At 44.2% G+C, this 17,299-nt stretch overlaps 1 protein-coding gene across 1 annotated transcript in view; it reads left to right on the top strand.

Annotated features, from left to right (window-relative positions):
• Nucleotides 1-594: 594 nt before the first annotated feature.
• Nucleotides 595-17,299, top strand: part of Pygl (glycogen phosphorylase L) — a 37,393-nt gene continuing 20,688 nt past the window's right edge. Inside the window, exons 1-5 of the mRNA XM_048362243.1 lie at nt 595-959; nt 3,028-3,129; nt 6,582-6,660; nt 9,385-9,488; nt 15,394-15,525. Of these exons, the coding sequence (XP_048218200.1) occupies nt 717-959; nt 3,028-3,129; nt 6,582-6,660; nt 9,385-9,488; nt 15,394-15,525 (660 nt within the window). The 5' untranslated portion in view covers nt 595-716. The remainder of the gene's footprint in view (nt 960-3,027; nt 3,130-6,581; nt 6,661-9,384; nt 9,489-15,393; nt 15,526-17,299) is intronic.

Raw genomic sequence — 17,299 nt, 5'->3', positions numbered from 1 at the left:
TTTTTGCTCAAAGCATTTGAGCCACAGCACTGAAGAATCGAACCCAGGGAGTCATTCATGCTGGGCAAGCACTCTACTCTAGGCCACATTCCCAGGCCACACTCCCAGGCCTCAATGATCACCATTACCTAAGGAGGAAGGCTCCGGCCTTCATCCAAACAGGGGACACGCCCAGCCCTGAGCGGGTGGGGGGCGGGACCGCCCCAAGGAAAGCGCGCTGGCCTTCCCCTCGGTTACCCCAGGGGGAAATAATAGCCTGGAGAATAGTCCCCTATAAATCAGCAGCTTGCCAGCACACACCCGCTGCCCTACCAGGCGCGGGGCGGGCCAGCACTGTCTCCCACACCCACAGCTCGGGAGCCTCCGAGCGCTACGTGACCCAGTGGGGCGCCAGGGGCTTCTGCCCAAGTCCTTGGCCCGCAGCCCGCCGCCGCCCCCTAGGCGCTCCGGGAGCCGCAGCCCCATCAGCTCCGCCCTGGAGCCGAGAACTTCGAGAACCGAGACGGGGAAGCGCAGGGGGGCGGAGCCGCTTGGAGGGGCGGGACCCCGAGCCTCCCCGGGCCAGAAAGGCGGCGCGGGCGCCGTGGGACCCGCCCCTGTCCTGTCCCGGAGCCACCGCCGCCGCGCCCGTGCCGCACGTCCCGCCGGCCACTCCTCGCCCGGGTCCCGTCCCGCGCCGCCGCCGCACCCCGTGCCGCACGTCCCGCCCTGCAACCATGGCGAAGCCCCTGACCGACCAGGAGAAGCGGCGGCAGATCAGCATCCGCGGCATCGTGGGCGTGGAGAACGTGGCCGAGCTGAAGAAGGGCTTCAACCGGCACCTGCACTTCACGCTGGTCAAGGACCGCAACGTGGCCACCCCGCGCGACTACTACTTCGCGCTGGCGCACACGGTGCGCGACCACCTGGTGGGGCGCTGGATCCGCACGCAGCAGCACTACTACGACAAGAACCCCAAGGTACCAGCCCGGGGCCCGGCGGGCGGGACAGGCCCCCGGGACACGACGGCCACTCGTCCATCGCCCCGTGCCGTCTGGGCGCCTCACCCGGGCCCCGGAGCTGGCTGCGCGTCCCGCAGCGCCGCCAGGGCAGAAAGTCCCACGCCTCCCCCACCTTTCCACTGAACGAACTTTTGGGGAGCGTCTAAGCCCAGCAGTGAACTTAGCGGACGCTTCAATGTAGAATTCCACCAATGTAGTTAAGGTCCAGGCTTTGACCAGGGGTTGCCTAAGTGCGCTGCAGAAGGACGGGAGGGGGCCCCGCCCCTGGTTTTCCTGGACTCTTCAGCCTCGATTTCCCTACAAGTTGGGGGCTGAGGGCCTGGCAACGCCCCGGACTTTAAACTACCCGAGATAAAGTCCGGGCCTGGATCCATCCCCTGAAGCCCCGTCCCGGTGCAGCCCCAACTCAGGTCGAGGACCACCTCCATCAGCTGCCTGGGGGCTGGAGCGGAGACTTCGAGTGGTTCTTCCCGACCAATCTGGGAAGCTGAGGGGGGATTGGTGAGGACTGGCCCGGGGACAGTTGTGCTCTCTGCTGGAGGGAGGGTGAGTGGGTCTGTGATGGGAGAAAAAACTGGAAAAGCTGGCATTTCCAGTAGATAGGAACTGGATGGATCCTGTAGGCAGAGGAAAATACAAATAAGTGTTTTTATCTGGAGGCTGTTTTGTCGTTTTTAATTCTGGCCTGGGCCCTTGCCGTTAGCATTTTTTTTTCTCAAGGCTAGAACACACCCACTACCAACTAGTCTCCAGATAAAAGTCTCTCTCAGACTGGGCTGGCTTAGAACCTTAATCCTCAGATCTCAGTCTCTTGAATAGATAGGATTACAGGCCATGAGCCATCAGCGCTCAGCTTCCTATACTTTTATTTTGGGTCTTCTTGTGTTATGAAACTGGATGGTCCCTAAAACTTGAGATGACGTAATATGGTTGCATTTGCAGACTTTTGTTGCTTTGGGTGTGTTGGAGATACAATGGGCAGCTGATATGGAAGCAAAATGCTGAGGTCTCTCAGTAGTCCGTTTTTTAATTAGCAAACAGTACTTTAAAAACAACGTTTTAGGAAGGTCTGGACTTTGTACTTCTCCCTTTAGACTCTGGATTGTATTTACCTGGTTTTTCCCATATTGAAGACAAACTAAATTTCTAAGTCCATAAAGAAATTTCCCACTTCTCCAAGAGCAAACTCTAATAATTATTCTTCAAAAGTTTCCTTATGCAGAAGGAATGATTTCAGTTCATAGGCTTTCTAGAACTTTTTTTTTTCTTTTGTAAGATGTGGGGCTTGAACTCAGGGCCTGGGAACTGTCCCTGGGCTTTTTCCCTCTAGGCTAGTGTTCTACCATTTTGAGTCATAGCACTACTTCCGGTTTTCTGGTGGTTAATTGGAGAGAGTCTTGTAGACTTTCCAGCCCAGACTGGCTTTGAACTATGATCCTCCAATTTCAGCCTCTTGAGTAGCTAAGATTACAGGTGTGAGCCACCACTGCCTGGCTCTAGAACCATTTTAATTCGTGTTAACTGTAAAATTACTTGCAGCAATAAGGAGTACTGTTTTCTAGCCATAAAGTATTTGGAGTCAATCCTGGGATTCCTGAATGACTTGAGTTGCCCAGAGCCTCCAGCCACCTGCTCTTACCCACAGAGAGAACAGTGAGCTATAATAGCAATCTGATTTCTCTTTACCCCAAGCATATTTTATTCATAAGACTCATGAACAAGAGAGGGAAAACAGGAAACACTGAATTCAGTTGGAAGAAATTATTTTTATTTTTTTCCTCCCTAGGGGTAAAAGATACTGAATTACTTTACCAAAACTAGTATAGAAAATATTTTTCCTCAAACTAGTGTTGGGGAAAACTTCTCTGTATCCCCAAGAGATCTGTAGGAGTCTTGCTGGAACCTACGTTAAAGTCATTCTGTTTGTTACTTTATTGGTAGCCTAACATATGACCTTGTGACTCTTTTTGTGGATAAATATGATTGACCTGATTGATGATTCATGACCTTCCTTTCTTTCTTTCAGAGGGTGTATTACCTCTCTTTGGAATTTTACATGGGCAGAACCTTGCAAAACACCATGATCAACCTTGGCCTGCAAAATGCCTGTGATGAGGCCATTTACCAGGTACCATGCTTCTGTGTTTCCCTCAACCTCTCCCTTTCAATTTCAAGTTCACTTCAGGAAACTTGAAGGCATAGTGTGGATGCATGAGCGTACACACATATACGAGTGTGAGAAATTGCTTCTTTAGGCATGGCTACTAGAAATACCATCATCTTTAGTATAAAGAACTGGTTATTACACATGAGAATTTTCTTTTCCTACCAAAATCTTGATCAACATTCCCCATACAAATTACATTTTAGAAGTCAGCACTGGAAATTCTTTAAATTCTTTAAAATTCTCTCTTATGAGAATTCCACACTTAAGTTTGGGCTTCTACCTACTTTTAATGAAATGATTGGAGTTTGATAGTCATATCTCAAGACGCTATGTGATAATGATAAGCTTTTACAATTCTTTCGTCACTCTCCTCTATTGCCTAATAACGTAAAATGCACTTCCCCTTTAAAGCACCCCAATGTGCTCATTTGGGTGTTTTGTTTTCTTTTTTAATTTTTGTAACTTCAGTATTTATTTATTTATTTTCAAAGTGATGTACAGAAGAGTTACAGTTTCATATGAAAGGCAGTGAGTACATTTCTTATCAAACTTGTTACCTCCTCCCTCATTTTTCTCCCACCTTCCCCCTCCCCAATTCCGTTTCTCCCCACCCCCTGCAGTTGTATAGTTGGTTTACAACATATTGTCTTATAAGTATCCTGTTGCATTGGTTCACCCTTTGTCTCTCCATTTTGTTGTTTTTACGAATACATTTAAATTATTTCTTCATTATCTCCATACCAAAAACACATAGTCTTTAACCTTTTTGATATAATGGGAAAAGAATGTGCATTTGCAAAGAGCAAGTTTCAATGAGAGGCTGTTCCTATGAGAGGCCAGCTTCTTTCCCAGGATGTAGGTTGTCCCTTGTGGCCAGCTGCTTGCTGTCAAGGCTGCTGTCCTCCATCTGGGTGAGGTAGGGCATTTCCTGTGAAAGAACATTTCCATCCCCACCCCATTCCTTTTTCCTTACTTTCCTTAATCATAAACCTTGCCAGGCTCAGTGTTGAGATTGTACCTCTTCACTCAAGGCATAGACCCTTCTTTAGACTAACACCAGGAGAATTTTAAAAATCCTGAGAGTGACTGGGCACTGGTGACTCATGCCTGTAGTCCTAGCTACTCAGGAGGCTGAGATTTGAGGATCATGGTTCAAAGCCAGCCTAGGCAGGAAAGTCTGTGAGACTTTATCACTAACTAACCATCAAAAAAAACACAACAATAACAACAACAACAACAACAAAAAACAGAAGGGGAGATGTGGCTCACGTGGTAGAGTTCCAGCCTTGAACAAAAAGCTAAGGAGCAGTGCCCAGGCCCTAAGTTAAAGCCCTAATTCTGCAACAAAAACTAAACAAAAATACTGGAGTATTTGTTACTAAGCAACCAGTAGTAGGCTTATACCAAACCGTAGTAAGCTCTAGTCTAGGGGAAAAAAGTGCAAACATCCCTTTAATAATGAAATGAAGGAAAACCATGTTTGAACTCAGAGCATTTAATTAGAGGACTTTGTATAAGAAAGCAACTTTGGGATGGGAATGTGGCTTAGTGGTAGAGTGCTTGCCTAGCATTCATGAAGCCCTGGGTTTGATTCCTTAGCACTACATAAGCTGGAAGTGACGTTGTTTCTCAAGTGGTAGAGTGCTAGCCTTAAGCAAAAAGAAGCTAGGGATAGTGCTCAGGCCCTGAGTTCAAGCCCCAGGACTGGCAAAACTTAAAAATTAACCAAAAAATAAATAAATAAAAGAAAGCAACTTTGAGTATAAGGATGAGGATCCAAAAAGGCAGTGCCATTAAAACAGGGCCATCAGCCAGTACAACTTACCTTTCAGACATGTGCTTTTAGGAAGTAAATGACAATTTCATTTTACATACTATCCAACATCATAGGTTGTGTGACTTTCAGATTAAAAACACAGGAGTTTCTCATCAGCCAAAGTGACCTAGATGGTCACCTAGAACAGGTCTTATCTGGCCATCTATTTCCTCATTGGAAGATTTTTTTTTAAATACAAAGTGATCTCCAGGGACCACAGACCTCTGACAGAAGTTCTGGTTGGTGCCAGTGAGCGCTGACTGTGTGATCCCAGCTCTTTGGGGCAAAGGGCATGCTGGCAACGAGTCCCATCCATCTCCCAGGCACATGGGCTGCCTGCAGCCTCCTCCCTGCCCCACAGAGAGCCAAGGGATTCTAGCCCCATGGAGTCGGCCTGCAGCATTGACATTTTCCTGCTGGCTGTCTGGGCCCAGGTCTCAGGGGCCATGACTCACTAACTGGTTTTGGGATAACCACTTTTGACCCTACTGAGTAAATAACGTGGTGATAATAAAAAAGATGAACTACAGTCCATCAGACAAGTCTGACCTCATGCCTTTTCAAAATCTGTAATTTTACAGAGGCTTAAATTGGGAGAATTTCAAGTAGAAGCCATCCCAACTAAATAAAGTTCGTGAGACCCTCCTTCTCAAACTATATCTGGGTAAGGTGGCACGCACCTGTTGATCCAGCTATGTGGGAAGCTAAGGTAATGTTTCCAGGCCAACCTGGACAGAAAAGTTTTCCCATTGAGTCTCCAGCTCAGTAGAAAAAAGTTGGTGATGAAATTGCATGCCTGTCATTCCAACTATGCAAAATGAAATGCAAAAAAAAATTGGAGGATCATGGTCCAGGTGAGGGCCAGTGAGACCCTATCTCAAAAATGTTCAGAACAGCGAGGCATGAAGCTCACACACCTATAATCCTAGAGACAGAGACAGAGATCACAGTTCAAGGCTAGCTCCGGCAGAAAAGTCTATGCTAAACTCCACCTCAGCAAAATGCCGAACTAGGGACATGACCCAAGTGGTAGAGCTCCAGCTGTGAGCAAGAAAGCAGAATTGCAATGCCTGGACTTCAAGACCCAGTACTGGGCTCACACACACAAACACCAGTGCAAAAAGGACTAGAAGTGTGGCTCATACAAAGAGCACCTGCCTAGCAAGCAAGAGCCCCTGAGTTCTAAAGGAAAAAACCTCTCTGTTCTGTTAATGTCAGCCTTGAGTGCGCATACCCCACCCCCCACTTCTTTGTGTAATGTTATTTAGTTCCCAACCCTAAATCAGGTAGGTGCTTTTCTCCTCCATGGGTTTAAATAAGGGGAGGGAGGTACAGGGAGACGTAGCAGCTCGCTGAGGATGTAGCAGAATCTGCGGTGGGCACTGAGGGCCCTCGCCATCTCACACCCACACCTGCAGTGACAGCATCCCCAGTGCGCCTCCCAGGCTAGGATGAGCTGTAAGGAAGCTGATGCCAACAGCAATGGAGCTCACAGATAATAAGCCTGGTGCCTGGCCCACTACTGTAGGAAGTGGCTTTGTCTCTGAAATGGCTTCCTGTGTGTTCATACTCAGTGCTGTTTTTCTTCCATTGTCAGCTTGGACTGGACATGGAGGAGTTAGAAGAAATTGAAGAAGATGCTGGACTGGGCAATGGAGGCCTTGGAAGGCTTGCTGGTAAGCAACATGGGGAATGCATTATATTGCCTGACTGATGGGTGTGTGTCATGTGTCATGCATGACCATACTTAAAAGTGCCATAGTCAGGCTGGGAATATGGCTTAGCGGTAGAGTGTTTGCCTTGCATGCATGAAGCCCTAGATTCGATTCCTCAGCACCAAATAATACAGAAAAGGCCGGATGGGGTGCTGTGGCTCAAATGGTAGAGTGCTAGCCTTGAGCAAAAAGAAGCCAGGGACAGTGCTCAGGCCCTGAGTTCAAGCCCCAGGACTGGCAAAAGAAAATAAAGTGCTATAGTCTTCCTAGAAGTGAAAGCTGTGGCCTATAGCAGATGCCTCAACTTTTCACAGAAGGTACACTGATCCGTTCCACACAAACAGTAGGCAAAGAAAGAGACATTGCTTAAAACCCCTCAAGATATTGCTTAAAGCCCCAAAGTTAACCAGATCCTTCCTGTGTACTTTAGGGTTTCCGAAGTAGCCCTTTTACTTCACTGTTATTCCTTGCATGTTTCTGTAGCCATGCCCTGAGCTGTAGATCTGGTAAACTAATTAGGGATACTGTTATATTAATAGTGGTATGACTGACATGGTTAATCTACTTTTTGGTGTGCATGAAACGTAAATTCTTTGCTATGGCCAGAGAATGATTTTTCAGTAAATAGAGAGGAAAATGCTAAAAAGGTCATTCCAGCTTGATGAACTTAAAGCCATGCCTACTGTTCATAACAGTGGCTCATACCTGTAATCTTATCTACTTAGAAGACAGAGATCAAGTGAATCATAGTTTGAGACCAGACCAGGCAAAAAGTTCATGAAACTACATCTCAACCCATAGTTGGGTGTGGTGTTCAGTATCTATCATCCCAGCTATTCTGGAGGCTAAAATTAGAAAGATGGTTGTTCCAGGTCTGTCTTTAGGAGACTGATCTTTACAGAAAAAAAGTTGGCTGTGGTAGTGGTTGCTATCACAGCCACTGTGGAAAGCATAAACAGGAGGGTTCCAGTCCAGCCTGGCCCCTGAAAGGGGGCAGGTAGAAAAATTGAGACCCTATTAGGTGAAAGGTGTGATTCAAGTAATAGAGCAACTAGCCAAGCCTAAGGTCAAACTCTCGGTTACCATGAGAGAGATAAAAAAAGACAAACAAACAATAAAAGCACTCTTTTAACCAAATGATTTTACCTCTCAATATCAACTCCAAAGGAAACATTCATATCCTTCACCAGAAGCTACAAAACATTAAAACACAAAACATTAAAAATAACCTAATCCTCAAAGAATTTATTTGGCATATACATACTAATTTCCTGGATCAATTGCCAAGTTTCAAAAGTCAAGTTGATTTAAAACCCATATAATGTGATACCACTTAAGTATTCTCTTTGTATTATACAAGGCAAGCACTCTACCAGTAGGCCATATTCCCAGCCCTTCTTTGTATTACATATACCTATCTATGCACACATAAGAAACTAAATTTAAATATAAAGTTTCATTTAAATGCTAAACTATTCCTGGTAACCCCTTATAGAGAAGAAAATTGAACCTAGCTACCATTTTAAATATTTTGTCTGTAACATTTTAATCTTTAAAAGAATTTATGAGGGGCTGGGAATATGGCCTAGTGGCAAGAGTGCTTGCCTTCTACACATGAAGCTCTTGGTTCGCTTCCCCAGCACCACATATATGGAAAACGGCCAGAAGGGGCGCTGTGGCTCAGGTGGCAGAGTGCTAGCCTTGAGCGGGAAGAAGCTAGGGACAGTGCTCAGGCCGAGTCCAAGGCCCAGGACAGGCCAAAAAAAAAAAAAAAAAAAGAATTTATGAATGCATATGTATAGAATTTACATTTGATAATAAAATATATTAACACCCATGTATCAGAATGTAGTATGAAAAACAGACATTGTCTCTCTTTAAGAATGCTCCAAAAGCTCTTCATTGTGCATACACTTTCAAGTTATCAGAAAGTTGTTTGCATCTGTTTCATTTTATATAATCTTTACTATATCAGTGACTATGATTTAATATTGCTGTTAGTAATAAAAATTAAAACTAAGGGGAAAAAAAAAACAACCAGAAACTGTGAAGGTCCTGCTGTGGTGGCAAGAAGTGACTCATCTGAGGACTTGGCATCAGTCCCTGGGCTGTGGGGGCTGGTAGTTTTTGAGGAAGGCACCTCTCAGGATGGGCCTACTTTCCTCTTAAGTAGATCCTGAGCCCTTCCTGTTGGCTGGCTAAGATATCCCCGCCCCTCCTTCCTATGCTTGACGTCAGTGACCTTTTCCAGCTCACTGGTAAAGTCAGCGACCACAATCTACCAATTGTAGGCTTTCCCCCATGGAGGTGGAGTCTTAGGGATTTTTCTGGTCAGTGTGGCCTACAACTGATTCCCCTGACCAGTCTCCCATGTAGCTTAGGCTGATAGGCAGGTATCCCCACGCCCAGCTTTGGGTTGAAAATTGATCTCGGGAACTTTTCAGCTAGTTCTGGCCTTGAGCTGTTTTTCTCTATAGTTCTCAACCTTCCAGGCCTAATTTAGTTTTATAATTGGAAAAGAAAAAGTGATGTAAAAACCAGTTCCCATCATGTAACAGTCTCTATGTTTTAAAATACAATTATGGTTTCTCAGAGAAAATGTGTTGTGGCTACTGTGTTTTCTAGGGAAAGACTTGAACTGGACCTTGAGTTTGATGTTGTGTCTTCCTTCTTTATCTAATTTAGCCTGTTTCTTGGACTCCATGGCCACCCTGGGCCTTGCTGCCTATGGCTACGGCATCCGATACGAGTATGGAATCTTCAATCAAAAGATCCGAGGTGGATGGCAGGTGTGTGAACTATGATTTCCAAGTTTGCCTTTAAAGTACTTCACCACCTCTCTCATTGTGCTCTGGACCATTCCTTATAACTCCTGGCCCCTTCTCACTCATTTCTCCAGTATATAATTGATAATAGCAAATGCCCATTGGCCAGTGAGTTCTCTGTCAGCACGGAGCCTGTGCCGTTCACCCACAGCTCTGCAGCACCTAGCGTGTGCCTGGCTGACTGGTCTCCTTAACCAACTTGACTCAACTTTGTGTGCACAAGGTGGAGCACAGGTCTGAGTTGTGATCTTTCTCACCATCAAGTTGATGGTGGCAAGCGTGGTACCATTTTATAGGAGAGAAAGCAGTCTGTGCTGGGTAATTTAAGGAATGAAGTTAAACCAGATCACACATGTCTGTATTCCCAGATTTCAACATCCACACCCAGTATTTTTGTCTACATTTGAGTCTTAACCTCCTTCACGGGCCCGTTTAATAAGATACATAAATTGATGTCTGAATTTCTTAATAAGATGGTATCAGGCAATCTTAATTGTCCTATCAAATAAATCGGGTACATATTTAATGTGTATAATTACAGTGTGCCACAGAAATATGTACAAAGCCGGGCTGGGGATATAGCCTAGTGGCAAGAGTGCCTGCCTCGGATACACGAGGCCCTAGGTTCGATTCCCCAGTACCACATATACAGAAAATGGCCAGAAGCGGCGCTGTGGCTCAAGAGGCAGAGTGCTAGCCTTGAGCGGGAAGAAGCCAGGGACAGTGCTCAGGCCCTGAGTCCAAGGCCCAGGACTGGCAAAAAAAAAAAAAAAGAAATATGTACAAAGCCATTCAGAAGGCTCGAGTTTGGTGTGTACGTGTGTTGACACTGAACTCAGGGACTTGACGCTCATTTCTCTCTTTTGCTGAAGGCTGAGGCTATTACCACTCGAGATAACAGCTCCACCTCCGGCTTTTTGCTTGTTAATTTGAGTTAACATCTCAGAGACTTACCTGCCTAAGCTGGCTTCAGATCATGACCCTCAGATCTCACTCTCCTGAGGCATGAGCTACTTGGCACCCAGCGTCTAGCTTGAGTTTTTTATATAGCCACTATATAGATTCTTAAGTATTTCTATGATCACTTTTTTCATTTTTCTATTGTTTTATACTTTTTAAAATTAATTTTACTATTAAGTAGTTATACAAAGAGGTTGAGATTTCTTAAGTCAGAATATAACTTTTGTCTCTTGGAACTCTTAATCCACACTCAATGCTACTCTGTAGATCATTTTCCCTAAGCCTAATTGTGGCTTAGATTTATCTTTGTCTTGGCCATACACACTGTGAATAAAACACATGGATTCAATTTTCAAAAGCCCCAAGTTCTGTACTTCTCTACAATGAAAGTCCTATTGAGAGTGCTCAGAGATCAGATGGGAGAGGTGGGCTGGAACTAATGCTGGGAAGGGAAGAAGACCTACTGAGAGTAAGTGAAGTTTCTCTACCATCCCCACCCTGGGATACCCTGGGGCAAGGAAGGGAGGACCTTAAAGATTTGTTGTGAATTCAGAAGACAGAGGCTAGGAAAAACATTAGGAATGCACTGTAAATAACATAAGCAAAATTTCATGTTTTGGGAGCTGGGTGGGAATGTGGCTTAGTGGTAGAGTGCTTGCCTAGCATGCATGAAGTCCTGGGTTCAGTTCCTCATAATCTGGAAAAGGGAAGCGGGGCTATGACTCAAGTGGTAGAGTGCTATCCTTGAACAAAAGAAGCTTAGGGACAAGTGCCCAGGCCCTGAGTTCAAGCCCCAAGACTGGCAAAAAGAAGGTTTTCTTCATATTTTGTTAAGGACCAGTGTTGTGTACCTTCATCTGCCTCTAAATACATAAAAACTAAGAGGCCACAAGGTTAAGAAGAAAAACTCAAATCTGAGTTTTTTTGAGATCTAATTTTAACGCATCACCCTTATTGAAGTCTGTTGTCTCAGTTAAGTCTCTAACTTCTCAGAGCCTCAGTTTGCTCACTTTCAAAATCAAGATATCAACTTCATAATATTAGTATTAAAATACATAGAATATCTGACATAGTAATATGTACTCAAAATATTAATTTTGCCTTAAAATTATAATTCAATAATGTAGTGTTTTATAATAGTATACGGTCATTGCTACTGCATTTTGATGGTACTCTGCCACTTGGACCATGCCTCTAAGCCCAACTTTTTGCTTGTTAGTTGAAAATGGAGTCTTCCAGACTGTTCTTCCTGGTCTGGCTTCAAACCATGATCCTCCAGCTCTTATCTACCTGAATAGCCAGGATTATAGTCATTTGCCACTGGCTCCTGGGTAATAATGCTTTTGGGGGTAATTTTGATGAAATGGGAACATGTATATGTTAGTTGGAAAAATATATATAGAATTGTATGTATGCTATGGTTTTATGGCAAGGAGACCAGGAAGATAAAAAGTCCCAGGGAAAATGATATATCAAAGCTTCAACAGTAATTATTTGGGACATGGGGTTATAGGTGACTCTATCTTCTATTTGTTCTTTTACATGCCTCATATCACATAAGAAATGTATTTTTATAATATACAAGTTCAGAGGTGAAAGAATTGGTTCCTTTGACCACTGGAGTTATCGAGAGATGCATGCTGAGAGCCAGTCTCAGCAGACAGTGTAACCCAGGCTTTGCCACAGTCCAACCAAGAGCCATGAAGAATCCTTGGAAAGTACCAGAATGTTTAAGGATTTCATTTCTTAGTTCTCAGTTACTGTAGCATGAGAGATTGGGAAGAAACTCAGCAAATAAATCTATTAAAACATTTTTCTTTTATGTCATTTTTGCCTCCATTATTATACCTGCCTCATCTACTCTTCTTAAATGACCTTTATCATAGCAAACCATCATTTTCTCTCTAGACCAAGGAAGTATATATACTGTTGTTAAAAAAAAAAAAAAGCTGGGGTGTGGTGGCTCTCACCTATAATTAATCACAACTCCTCAGGAGGATTGGGAAGTTTGTGGTTTGAGGTCAGCTCAGGTAATGAGTTAGCAAAATCTCATCTCAATAAACAAGCTAGATATATATGGTGGTTCACATCCATGACCCAAGCAAGCTATGTGGGAGGTGTAAGTAGGAAGATTAAGGTCTCAGTCATGTTCAGATATGCATGAGCCATCTAGCATTGCATCATGATTCCTAGGCAGTATCCTTTAAGATAAGGCTGACTTTTCTAAGAGATATAGTACTTACTTTTAATGGCTACTCGTCCCAAATGTGTGTGTTTGATATTTGCCTTGTTCTTTTTTTTTTTTTTTTTTTTTTGGCCAGTCCTGGGCCTTGGACTCAGGGCCTGAGCACTGTCCCTGGCTTCCTTGTGCTCAAGGCTAGCACTCTGCCACTTGAGCCACAGCACCGCTTCTGGCCGTTTTGTGGTTTTTTGTTTTTTTTTTTCTATATATATATGTGGTGCTGGGGAATTGAACCCAGGGCTTTATGTATACGAGGCAAGCACTCGCAACTAGGCCATATCCCCAGCCCTGCCTTGTTCTTGTTTGGGTCTTCTTGATGGTTGCAAACCAAAATTCATTTGTCATTCAGGATCCCTTAACAGAAACTAATTTGTTTGTGTGTTTGTTTTATTGTCATGGGGCTTGAACTCTGGACCTAGCACTGTCTCTGAGCTCTTTAGCTCAAGGCTAGCACTCTACCACTTGAGCCACAGCACCACTTCCAGCTTTGAACCATGATCCTAAGATCTCAGCCTCCTGAGTAACTAGGATTATAGGCATGAACCACCAACACCCCTCTCAGAAAGTAATGTTTTTTTGTTTTTTTGTTTTTGGCCAGTCCTGGGGCTTGGACTCAGGGCCTGAGCACTGTCCCTGGCTTCTTTTTGCTCAAAGCTAGCACTCTGCCACTTAAGCCACAGCGCCGCTTCTGGCCGTTTTCTATATATGTGGTGCTGGGGAATCGAACCCAGGGCCTCATGTATACGAGGCAGGCACTCTTGCCACTAGGCCATATCCCCAGCCCCAGAAAGTAATGTTTTAAGACTTTTATATATTAAACATTTTATTATAGGCTTAACTTAAATACTTGGGAAATGCTGAAAATGTCACTTAAACAAATCCTTACCTTTTTTTTTTTTTTTTTTGGCCAGTCCTGGGCCTTGGACTCAGGGCCTGAGCACTGTCCCTGGCTTCTTCTTGCTCAAGGCTAGCACTCTGCCACTTGAGCCACAGCGCCGCTTCTGGCCGTTTTCTGTATATGTGGTGCTGGGGAACCGAACCTAGGGCCTCATGTATCCGAGGCAGGCACTCTTGCCACTAGGCTATATCCCCAGCCCAAATCCTTACCTTTTAATGCATGTCTTCTTCAAAAGGAAACTATAAGAGTACATTATTAAATCAAAACTGCCTAGGATGAAAGTCAACAAAAATCATGAAATGTTCTAGTGATATGTGCTTACACTTGGAATGTCTTTATTAAGTGAGATTTATTTTTAAGGATCAAAATAAATTTTAATTGTTGACATTAAATCCTGGCAGCTCAGTTTGGAGGCTGCAATATTCCTTTTTTAAATTTTTATTATCAAACTGATGTACAGAGAGGTTACAGCTTCATACATTAGGCATTGGATACATTTCTTGTACTGTTACCTCGTCCCTCATTCCCCCCTCCCTAAGTGAGATTTTTATACATCAAATTTCCTACTGATTCCACATTCTAGATGTGAGGCTCTTGACTGAAAACAGCATGTAGGGCCCATCATGCCTAGGTCTTCAGTGATAAACATCCCTGAAGGGCATCTCTTCTTAGTTCAAGATGGACCAAGGGATTCACAGATATTACAACCCAGCCTCTGGAGCCCACAGACCTATAGTCAAACGGTAGCGCTACCATCTCCTGAGTAGTCTGGAGAAGTTACATTTCTTCATCTTTGAAAAGGGGGATTGCGCCAGGTGCTGGTGGCTAACATTAGTAATCCTAGCTATACAGGAGGCTGAGATCTAAGGATCGCGGTTCAAAGCCAGCCCTAGCAGAAAAGTCCGTGAGACTCTTATCTCCAACTAACCACCAGAAAATCGGAAGGGGCACTATTGCTCAAGTGGTAGAGTGCTAGCCTTGAGCTTAAGAGCTCAGGGACAGCACCCAAGTTTTCAAGCCCCACAACTGACAAAAAAAAAAGGGTGGAGGGACCACAGTTCCTTCCTGTAGGTTCACTGTGAGAATTAAATATGATAATATAAAACATTTAGAGCAGTATTAGGAAGTATTGTTATTGTTAATTTAGTGCTTAAGACAAAGAAAAGAACTATGATTGACAAATCCAAAACACTTTCTCTTTTTGTCTTTTTTTGCCAGTCATGGAGATTGAACTCAAGGCCTGAGCACTGTCCTTGGCTTCTTTTTACTCAAGTCTAGCACTCTACCACTTGAGCCACAGCACCACTTCCAGCTTTTTCTCTTCTTTTTTTTTTGGTGGGGGGGCAGGTTGGCCAGTCCTGGGCCTTGGACTCAGGGCCTGAGCACTGTTCCTGGCTTCTTTTTGCTCAAGGCTAGCACTCTGCCACTTGAGCCACAGCGCCACTTCTGGCCATTTTCTGTATATGTGGTACTGGGGAATCGAACCCAGGGCTTCATTGTATACAAGACAAGCACTCTTGCCACTAGGCCATATCCCCAGTCCTTCCAGCTTTTTCTGTCTATGTAGTACTGAGGAATCAAACCCAGGACTTCATGTATGCAAGGCAAGCACTCTACCACTAGGCCATATTCCCTGTCCCCTGAAATACTTTCTCTCCAGAACAATCCTCTTAAGTTGTTTTAGTTACAGATATTTATATTGTGATATAATGGAAGGGCTAGGTCTATATCTCCTGAAAAGTAAATTCTAAGTCATGTGTTTTCTGCAGGTAGAAGAGGCAGATGATTGGCTCCGGCATGGGAACCCTTGGGAGAAGGCCCGCCCGGAATTCATGCTGCCAGTGCACTTCTACGGCAGAGTGGAGAACACCCAAACAGGGGCCAAGTGGGTTGACACCCAGGTATGCAGGTGTCCTCATGGCCAACATTTTGTTGGGGAGAGCACAGAGGATGGTGCATTGAATATGTCATATGTAGTACAATGTGTGTGTGTGTGAGAGAGAGAGAGATGTACAAAACAGTGTGTTGTGTACCAACTAATAGGGTATGTTTCTATGACTCATCTGCCACTCTTATCAAAACCCACTCATTGTGGAGATAAAGGAGCTGACACCGAGGAAGAAGTGGCTTCCTCAAGTCAAGTGACATGACAGTCATTTTGCAATCTGTTTTATCAGCAGTGAATCAATTCTATAATACCTGACATATAATATGTGGCTTAGCTCTTGGTTTTATGTAGGTTGTGGATACCAAAGTGGAATATGTTCTTTCTTTCCCATACCACCTCTGTATGGTTACCTCTAACTTTTCCAAGACAAATACTTTAATATTATAGTATTTATTCAAAGGAAGATCAAAGTTTTTATGCACTATGAAGCAAGAACAATAATGAAAAATATGCTAAGTACATTCTGTTAGACCACTTGTAGAAAAGTAGTAGTATTGGAGTCCTCAAGTATACTCTCTAGGGGCAGTCCTTTGGTGGCCCCCTTCTTCCCAATAAATGAGCCCTGTTGACTACTGGACTTACTGCTGGTCAACCAGCGAATCATTGTGCCTTGCTTTATCAGGATGGACTCAGGCTGGAAATGACTTATCCTGGTCACTCTTTGAAACATTAAAGGCCAACTAAACGTGTTCTTATATGTGAGAATTGAATCCTGTGATGTCAAAAGTGGATGACTTTTAGCTTATTCTCCATGAAAAAAAAATGCTGTATTTTACCATAAAAGAGCCATGACCCAACCCATGGCTGATCTTTTTATAGTGCTGGTTTATTTTCCTAATCCTATGTGAAGTTCAGAAAAATAAGACTTTTTAAAAATGATTTCTAATTTATGTGGCCCATGAAATGACAGATGAGAAGCTAAAAAATATAATAATATAATGGTATAAGAGTAAATGAGGGGGCTGGGGATATGGCCTAGCGGCAAGAGTGCTTACCTCGTATAAATGAGGCCCTGGGTTCAATTCCCCAGCACCACATATACAGAAAATGGCCAGAAGGGGCGCTGTGGCTCAAGTGGCAGAGTGCTAGCCTTGAGCAAGAAGAAGCCAGGGACAGTGCTCAGGCTCTGAGTCCAAGCCCCAGGACTGGCCAAAAAAAAAAGAGTAAATGAACACCGTGACTTGAAGACAAGCACTCGATTACAAGTACCACCAGGAGAGTTACAAATGAATCAGCACTTAATCTACCCAAAGGACCCACATAGCTTTGGTATTAAACTAATAAATACTTGGTTTAGAGTTCGGTGCCTACACCTCCCCCAGTGACTGTCTAACGTGATACAGTTTACCATCAACCTCAGAAGCATTCGCTTTATACTGTGGGCCCCACTACTGAGCACCGGTAGATGTTTTCATACTGAATCCAGAATTCGGAGAGTGTGTGGAGTCCACAGAGCCAGGTAATGGGACAGAAGTAAAGCAAGTGGGCCAGCTGATGCAAGGCCTGCAGGACTTGTGGATGCACACATCTCCTGATTCAGCCCCATGCTGGTAACTAGTGAGATCAGAGCACATGAGGCCACTCATGCTCCGGGCATGCCTAGAATGCCTGCCAGCACACTGAGTTATTCATTTCCTGCTTGTGTAATTCAACTTCTTCTCTGCAAAAAAGGCCAGAGAGAATTAGAGGTGTGTGTGTTATTCAGGGCAATGCCTATGGAGAGAGAG

This window comes from Perognathus longimembris, chromosome 14 (assembly GCF_023159225.1).
Source record: "Perognathus longimembris pacificus isolate PPM17 chromosome 14, ASM2315922v1, whole genome shotgun sequence".
NCBI lineage: Eukaryota > Metazoa > Chordata > Mammalia > Rodentia > Heteromyidae > Perognathus > Perognathus longimembris.
This window is presented reverse-complemented; position numbering and strand designations above follow the sequence as displayed.